General features: G+C 44.3%; 1 protein-coding gene across 3 annotated transcripts in view; it reads right to left on the bottom strand.

Moving 5' to 3' along the window:
• Positions 1-540: 540 nt before the first annotated feature.
• The window catches only part of KIFAP3 (kinesin associated protein 3), a 32,963-nt gene continuing 24,112 nt past the window's right edge, over positions 541-9,391 (bottom strand). For 2 of the 3 annotated variants that reach the window (XM_085882231.1, XM_085882229.1), the window contains exons 17-20: positions 2,415-2,500; positions 2,058-2,229; positions 1,685-1,775; positions 541-1,287 (exon numbers count right to left, since the gene is read on the bottom strand). In XM_085882231.1, coding sequence (XP_085738357.1) covers positions 1,179-1,287; positions 1,685-1,775; positions 2,058-2,229; positions 2,415-2,500 — 458 coding nt within the window. In that variant the 3' untranslated portion in view covers positions 541-1,178. The remainder of the gene's footprint in view (positions 1,288-1,684; positions 1,776-2,057; positions 2,230-2,414; positions 2,501-9,391) is intronic. The other variant, XM_085882230.1, reaches the window with a different exon arrangement.

The raw sequence follows: 9,391 nt of genomic DNA, 5'->3' as shown, positions 1-9,391 counted from the left end.
AAGACTTAGATCCTCCACGAGGATCTAAATTTTTTTTAAGGGGGCCCGGATGAAGGGGGCTCCACACTTCGTATTGCCCGAGGCCCATTCTGGCTCTCGGGGCCCTGAGTGCGAGGAAATTCTTCTGGCGGCAAATTTGGAAGTGCATTTATCTTTACTTCTGAGGGAAATGTATACAAATTATACTTTGAAAATTTTCGATGGTCATGTTCAAATGGTCATGTAACACGAGGTAAAATTTCAATTTCCTCTTCGGAATGGTTTTTGATGTACACTCTTAACAAAATACAGACACGTACATACGTACATATATATGTGACCAATGGCTTAACCCCACTTTTCACTTTGCACACACGGGCTAAATATATGCCATACAATTTACTCCCAACACATGGGGTTGGGAGAGTCAGAAATGGTTCTTGTTCCCCACATCCCACACTCCAACAAAGGCTTTCACAGAATGCATTTCTGGAGCTATGAAACAAGCAATTTGAATGGGGCAAGGTAAAAAGTTTGAAATGCTACTTTCCTCAAATCAAACACAATTCACAAAAACGTTTATTCATTAAAGATCATCATTTCTGGCACAAAGAGAACAATGCAGTCTGTGGATTTGGTCACATCCATCAAGCTTTCCAATAAATACAAGCACCTCAACTCCACACATACCAAGATATCACACAAACAACAACACACAATGAATGACTGAAGGCCTGGTCACAAGACAGACGTGAGTGTCCAAGTCATATTAACCATCAGGTGGAATAAGAGCAAGTTATGAACCACAAGACAAAAGCACTTGCAGTAGCACTTTATCACTGTACATCAAAATGAAAAGCACTTTGTAAGGAATTGATTCAATTGCATTCATCAAACTTCATAAATATTTTCTTGTCATGTATGCAATACTGACGGGCAAGCTGTTAAGCTCTTACATGTGTGTAGACCTGGACTCGCATCTGCCAAGAAGGTTTAACTGTATATTATTTATTTATTTATTTACACCGATTTAACTTCCTCACAAGACATCAATGAGCAAGTTAATCCATGATGGTGCGTTGTCTGGAATAGACCGTGTCGTGCTTTTTTCTTTACAAAAACACCACATTGTCTTTGGTTTACATATCTACTCTTTTCTTCCTAATCGTACCACTTGTTTCTCCATGTCCACTTCCTTCCTAGTCATAAGAGAGAGCTGAGGGAATGGGTGCTTCGTCGGAGCGGAAGCCATAGGCCGTGGCTGGCCGCGGAGGTCCAGGTGACATCAAGTAATTGTTCATCGATATGCTGCAATAGGTCACAAGGGGATGCGCAATGTAATCATGTGCAGGAGGTAGGAGGGTGAACAAAAAAGAAACACCAATCTTTTGTATCAACAAATCTCTTGCAAGGCAACATTATGAAGGACAAAACATGGAAACACTTCCCTGTTATTTTCCCCAATTTTCAAATGACATTGCAGATAGAAACAGACAATACACATGACTTCCTTCTGCGTTTGTAACCTACAAAGACGTTCTCTTCCAAAACTAAAGGAATGACGTTGAAATACCAAACGTGTCAAGAAATGGATCAGGATCAAATAAGAACCATACCTATTATTTCCTTATAACATTGGGTGGACCTCATACCTCATACGCTAAGCAAGGGACAAATTCATACTCTGCCCAATGACACGACATACCCTCCAGAGTGCTGCTTGAGCAAATCTCCATTCTGCAGGTAGTCATCAAAATAGCTTGGGCTGATTGAGACCTCAGAGGGGACCAGGCCTTCTACAGCAAACATGCCAAAAAATGAGTTTTTTAAATTACAACCAAAAATGGTGCATCTATTCCCAATATATCTTAACAAAATCATTATTTAATGTTTAACAGGAAAAGTGCATAGTTAGCATTCAGTATTTAAAAGCAGTCTGACAATGCAATAAATCTTGAAAATATAAATTATTCCAAGAATGTAAACATATTTGCACCAATTCGTCCCCCCTACCCTTTCAAATTCTTCACCACGACATCTCTCCTACCCCTCCCCCCATATTTGAAGTCCTTTCTCACCAGTGCCGTAGAAGAGCTGCGAGTGGCCCTGCAGATAAGGGTCCAGATAGTCATCGGCATGCAGGGCTGCTTCTCCTTCGGAGGCAAGACTCTCTACCATCTCTAGCCAATGAGAGTTGTGCCAACGGAACTTTTCCCCCTGGATCTTTCGTGCCCACTCTTCGTCATATTCCTATCATGGTATAAAAGAGTGAGTAACCCTCAACATATGACTGACTCACTTCCCCAAATTCACTCGCTACCTTGCTTTGAGCCCAAGAATCTGAGCCAACTAAAAACCAAACAAACACATTGGTGATCATCAAAGAAACGTACAGGATTCAAGGATCTTAATCTTTTGTTCTGGCAATTTCTCACCGCAATGATGTCCAATGTGCTGTCACATACTTTCCGAATAGCCGCATTCTTGTCATGCATCAAGTCGATCAAATATGCAGGGGCTTCTGAGGATCGAATCAAGGGTGACCATATGGTTGTGCAGTACAGTACTGTTCAAAATACTCTTCCAATACAAAAATGTGGTTCATTTTCCATGTAGTACCAAATGCGTTTACATCCATGTCCTCTCATTCATCCATTTGTCCCGACATTGTCAAAATTAAAAGCCACACAGATCTATGACAATAACCCACATTGCTGGCTATTGTCTGGCTCAATTGCTATAACTGCTCTGAATCAGCCATCAAATCTAATACCAACATCCACTTATCCCACAACCCCAATTCCACACCCCAGCCACCTACATGCATTCCTCTAATCCTATAACCCAGCCATATCCCCACTAATCCCACACCCCCAACAACTAATTCCGCACCTCAGCCACCTACATGCATAATACCTCTATTCCCATGTACCCCAGGCATATCTCCAATCCCACACCCTAGATACACACATTCTGCGAATTGCACACCATGGCCACTAAACCCACACCATTTATCCCCCAGCTGCTTCCATAATTCTATTCTGAATGCACAGTTGAGGCTCACAAAAAGGAAAAGCAAGAGAGGATGGCAAGTTACTTTGAGTTACACCAGACTCAAGGAAATTGTATAGATATCAAGTAGGACAAGTACTGTACTTAAAATTTCCATGAATTACAAGGACGTTAGTAGGTAAGGGACAAATTAACACAGTATGTGGGATTTCATCTTGGAATCCCACCATCTTGATCTACATGCTCAAATGGGAACATCAAACAAGTTTAAAGTCATAACATCTCCATTAATAACATCATGCACGAGAAACACTGGAATGGAAATGTTCACAAGTCTTCAATAACAAATAAGACTTCCGTACAACACATTTATCCAGGGAGAGCAGCTCGTAATTGATGATATCAATGGGACGTTGAATGAGGATGGCTAACTGCCTTGGCAAGCAAGGGGAGGCTGATGTTTCGGAAAATAACCCTTCGTTGGAGCAAAATCGACACTGGCCTTCACTAGCAAGACTAGTTCTTCATTCTCCATAGTTTAGGATCAGTCTCTTAAGTCTCATTTTAAAATTGCTTCTTAGTGTTGATAATGAGGACAAGAAGATAACATCATCAGTCCAACAGGTAAAGCCCAGGTACAGTACTGTATTTGTGTGAATATATCAATGACAGTGTGCTGGTGATGCAACACTCATGAAAGAAACCTTCCATTTCAAGCTTCCTTTCACAGACATAATACAACTCACTGAAGATGATGAACTCAGCCCTCGATAACGAAAATGGAATTCTCAATGTAATGTTCGTATCGCCGTTTGCTTTCAGGTAATGCAGGACTCTGCTTGCCAGGCACTTTTAACCTGCCATTAAAAGCACGAAATCTGTAATTCAAATAATCTTTCGAACATAATTTTCAGCATTTAGATTTTTAAAAGTATCAATTTCAGGATGGTTAACCACAATTGATGTGCTTCTGAATGCAAATCGGACTCATGGAAATACCCGTGGATGAGAGGTGTTGAGCTACCACCATTTCCGGGTAATGCAAGCGAGCTACGGCAGTGGATAGAAAAAACACACACACACACACACACACACACACACACACACACACACACACACACACACACACACACACACACACACGCACACTTTTGCAAAAGATGCAAAAATATAGTACAATTTCGCTTGTGGCCCCAGAACCAAACAAACAATATATTGAAACAGCACTCACAGCTCCCACCCCCACCGTCTCCTCCCCCACCCTCCCCCCAAACCATGTTTTATCTTTGTATACAAGGTCAAGGCTTGTGGAAGAGCGAGGGCACTGCATGATCAGGATACAATGCAAATAACAAAATAAACAATGGAGAGAGGGGGGCGGGGAACACCAACAGCAGGGTTGAAGGATAAACTAGAGGGAAACATGGAAAAATAATGGGTGTGGGGAGGAAAGAGTTCTGGGAGGATTCACTGGGTAGACAAGATGGATACAGAAGTAAACTCTTAGGAAGGAAAAAGTGGAAATTTGGAAGGAGGTGGGTTTGGGGTGGGAGGATTAATGGGGGTAAAGGTCATGCTTTTGGATGGGATCAGGAACAGAACTGGACCAAGAATCTGAGAAAGTGGTGAACAGCTGTCTTGAAGACCTAGAGGGAAGAATGAGATTGAAGAGAATGCAGAAGATGATTCCCCAGGCAGGAAAAAAAAATAAGAAAAAGGAAGGAATGAGTTGAGGTGAGCAGTGATTCTGCATTTTGAGAGTTTCACCAGAAGGGGGGGGGATGATGGTGGACCATGTGCACTGCAGAAAGAGCAGAGGCTACAAGACCAGAAAGGAGGCAGTAAAAGATAAAGACAATCGACCTGTCTGAGATGGGGAAAGTGATCGGCCCATTGACTCAGTTTCAATGTGAGATTCCAATGATCTTGAAAGCCTTGCTTTCCACGGCATCAAGCTGAGCTAGCTCGTCCAGAGAGGCAAGTGGAACTCCATTAAGCTGTGGATGAAGGCCTTGTAGGTGTGGATAGGAGTTCCGGTGTGCCAAGGAAGAAGGACACCCAGTCAGCAACTGACTCTGTAAGCCAACTTTGAAATGAGGTTTGCCCCAAAAAAATATCATTGCTCATAGTGCGACTCAACTTCCTCTGGAGGTTGTTAAAGAAAGTAGATGTGAGGGTTTGTGTGTGGAGAGAGAGAGAGAGAGAGAGAGAGAGAGAGAGAGAGAGAGAGAGAGAGAGAGAGAGAGAGAGAGAGAGAGAGAGAGAGAGAGAGAGAGAGAGAGAGAGAGAGAGAGAGAGAGAGAGAGAGAGAGAGAGAGAGAGAGAGAGAGAGAGAGAGAGAGAGAGAGAGAGAGAGAGAGAGAGAGAGAGAGAGAGAGAGAGAGAGAGAGAGAGAGAGAGAGAGAGAGAGAGAGAGAGAGAGAGAGAGAGAGAGAGAGAGAGAGAGAGAGAGAGAGAGAGAGAGAGAGAGAGAGAGAGAGAGAGAGAGAGAGAGAGAGAGAGAGAGAGAGAGAGAGAGAGAGAGAGAGAGAGAGAGAGAGAGAGAGAGAGAGAGAGAGAGAGAGAGAGAGAGAGAGAGAGAGAGAGAGAGAGAGATTTATATATATATATATATATATATATATATATATATATATATATATATATATATATATATATATATATATATATATATATATATATATATATATATATATATCAGCATTGAAACACATATTTCAAGGGTTTGACCAGCTTGTGATTTTGTTGAGGTCTGAAGAGAGCGAAGAGCTTGCAAGCTGCCTATCTGAAGGACAAGGGAAGTCAGGCAGAAGGTGGAGTCATTAGAAAATGGATAAAGCGGATTTTCCAGTCAGCGAGCTCATTTATGAAGATCAGGAATAGGACTACGCCAAGAACACTGCCTCGGGGCACTCCAATATTGATAGTGAGATGAGATGAAATGGTATAGCAGGCCTGTCTACAAATCTTCGGGCCTTGCACCAGCCCACGTTATCCACGTATTGCAGTACGGAAAGCTGAAATATCTCAGCTTTTTGGACAAACTGAGAAAGTTCTTCAACTGTTCCGTTGTACAGACACATAGCCCTTTCACTCAGGTACTTTTCCAGGTATTTTTGGCTTCCTTAAGAAACTTTGTGAGGTATTTTAGGTAACAATCCTATCTCACACACATTTTAGGTAACACTCAGGAGACAAAACATTAGGAACACTTTCCTAATATCGAGTTGCACCCACTTTTGCCTTAAGAACAGCCTAAATTCGTGAGGGCATGGACTCCACAAGGTGTTGAAAGCGTTCCACAGGGATGTTGGCCCATGTTGACTCCAATGCTTCCCACAGTTGTGTCAAGTTGGCTGGAAGTGGATCTCTACTCTGAATAGCTCATTCCATCTCATCCCACAGATGCTCAAAATGATTGAGATCTGGTGACTGGGCGGGCCACCGCAGTAAGCTGAATTCACCGTCATGCTCATGGAACCATTCTGGAACAATCCTAGCCTTGTGGCATGGGACATTATTGTCAAGCCAGGCAAGATTATATCTGTGACTTGCTCCAAGTAGCATGTAAACCTGTACTAACCTGTTTCATGGTCAGGTTGTGGGTGACTAAACCGTATTCCCCACCATGTTTCCTGGTGAGGAAGATGTATGGATATGGACACCCAGCAGGATAAAAAAGCAAAACCTGTCAAAGTGCAGAGGAGTTCCTTCTGAGCCAACGGCCATCCATATCTTGTGCCCAACTGTGTCTGCGGACATCCTCCTGATGTTGGGTTACATTTTAATTTTTTTACAAGGGTGGTGGCAGGATTTTCACTCTGGCCACCATAAAACACTTAATTCTGCAAAACCCACAAATGCAAAGAAAACTGAAAACCCACTCTGTGGGAGTACCTGTACTGCCTGTACTGCTGCGCTTCGCAGGACAGCTCACCGGATGACAGGATTGGGACAAAGCCTTCAGGACCCCCATTCCATGGGGATAGGAGGAAAAGCATGGGTGGGTCAGATTACGGTGGTGTGTGGCGGAGTGGTGCTGAGGTGTTGTCCACCAGACGGCAGTCTCCTTAGGTTAACTTGAGGCAGTCCCTCCGGGTGGGTGCCTGGAATGTCCTATCCCTAAGAGGGGATGATCACCTGTCTCTGTGATTATCTGAGCTCTAGCGTTTGAACATCGATATTGAAGCACTCTGCATTTCGGAGACCAAATAGTGGTGAGATCATGGTGGGTGGTTATACCAACTCCTGGTCTGGTCACTCTGATGGTTACCATGCCCAAGGAGTTGCTGTAGCTGTGTCCAATAAGCTGACTCCAATGATAAATGAGGTAACACCTGTCAACGAGTGTATTCAGAGACGAAGGATTCGTTACTCCTTGGGTGTTGTTTCTCTGGTCTCTGTGTATGCTCCGAATGAGGTGTGATCTCATCGTGAAGGACGCATTCAATCTGTGGTTGATCATTGCCCAAGGCAAGATATTCTTCTCGTCTTGGGGGATTTCAATGCATCGACTGGCACCGGTAGGGATGGCTATAAGACATGTGTCTATCCCCATGGGTTTGGGACTGTGAACCAGAATAGCACGAAATTTCTTGACTTTGCAAGAAGTTGTGGACTTAGGGCGGCTGGTTTATAGTTTCACACCCACAAGTTCATTGCTGGATTTGGTATTCCAATGCTGGTGGTGTGGCAAAAGAGATTGACCATGTGCTCGTTGATGGTCGCTGCAGGATGATCCAGAACTGCATGGTTGACTGGAGAGCTCAGTTCCTCAATACTGACCACCGGCTTGTTGTAACAACTCTGAAGTTGCACCTTAAATCCAGGAGAATGGTACCATCCCAGCCAAGGCTGGATGTTGGCAAGCTCAAGGATGAGAGGGTAGCGGAGGAGTTTGTGAACAGGCTGGGTGGGGATTTGGGGGGTCTGGGTGCTTTGAGGAATCTTGAGGAGTTGTGGAGTGACTTCAAGACCACCATCTCTGATGTTGCCGGTGGATGTCTTGGAACTCACTGGAGGGCGAAGAAGAATTTTATCTCTCAAGGGACACTGAATACCATTGATCAGAGTCGCAGGCCAGGCTTAATGGGCGAGCTGAACTGTTCAGGGAGTTGAGGTGTAAAACTATGTGTGCGCTGAGGGTGTACAAGTAGGCTTATATGTGAGGAATCTGTGAGGGGGTAGAGCATCACCTGTCATCAAGTGATTCTCCTTCGAGGGAATTTGTGCATTGCATTCCTCCAAGCCAGTCTCTTGGTGTACTGCATTTAGAGTGGAGGGTGGTGGGCTCTTGAAAGAGGAGTCTGACGTTAAGGTCTGCTGGGCCGGTTACTTTGAGCAGCTGTACCAGGCTGACCCACCAGCTGTTGAGGTTGAACATGAGGGGTGTTACTATCTCCATTGTTGATCCTCCAATCAACTGTGATCCACCTTCATTTGTGGAAATACAGGCTGCGGTGAACAGGTTGAAATGGGGTAAAGGTCCTGGGATATATGGCATCCATGCCAAACTTCTCAAGACTGGTGGAAATGCTGCACTCGTGTCGTTACATACAGTTCTGTGCTCTGTTTGGAACACAGGCATCATCCCAACTGACTGGAGGAGGAGCCATGTTGACCCTCTCCTGGAAAAGGAAGGGTGATCTATCAGACTGCAACAACTACCAAGGGGTGACGCTGCTCTCAGTGCCGGGCAAGGTCTTTGCTCGGATTATTTTTGATAGGGTTCACCACCATCTGCTTGAGCATCAGCGTCCAGAGCAATCAGGCTTTACACCAAAGAAGTCAACGATTGACCGTATCCTTGCTCTTCGGGTCCTCACCGAATGCAGACAAGAGTTTCGGCAAGGGCTGCTTGCAGCCTATGTTGATCTCTGTAAAGAGTTTGATTCAGTGAATCGGGATGCCCTCTGGAGGATTCTTGTTCTTCGTGGGGTGCCACCAAAACTGATCGATCTGATGTCTGAACTGTACTATGGGACTGAGAGTGCTGTGAGATGTGGTGGTACCATCTCAGACTTATTTACAGTTGTTACTGGAGTTCGTCAGGGGTGTGTTCTGGCCCCCATACTTTTCAACACTTGTATGGACTGGATTCTGGGGAGGATGTCGGAGAGATCAAGCTGTGGTGCATCGTCTGGGAATGTCAAGATCTCTGACTTTGATTTCGCAGATGATGCAGTCATCTTTGTGGAGACTTTATATATCCTTTTGGGAGCCCTCGAGGTGCTGAATGAGGAGTCAGAGCCACTGGGATTACGGGTTGCTTGGGCCAAAACTAAAATCTAGGCTTTCAATGACATCTTGGATGCTGCTATCCTGTCAGTACCTGTTTGTGGTGAGGATGTTGAGGTCATGGAGAGATTCACTTTCCTTGGCAGTGACATTCATGTCTCTG

The sequence above is a fragment of the Eptatretus burgeri genome, chromosome 5 (assembly GCF_056783735.1).
Source record: "Eptatretus burgeri isolate ZD-2024b chromosome 5, Ebu_testis_v1, whole genome shotgun sequence".
Taxonomy (NCBI): domain Eukaryota; kingdom Metazoa; phylum Chordata; class Myxini; order Myxiniformes; family Myxinidae; genus Eptatretus; species Eptatretus burgeri.
Note: the sequence above shows the minus strand (reverse complement) of the source record. Positions and strands in the feature narration are given on the sequence as shown.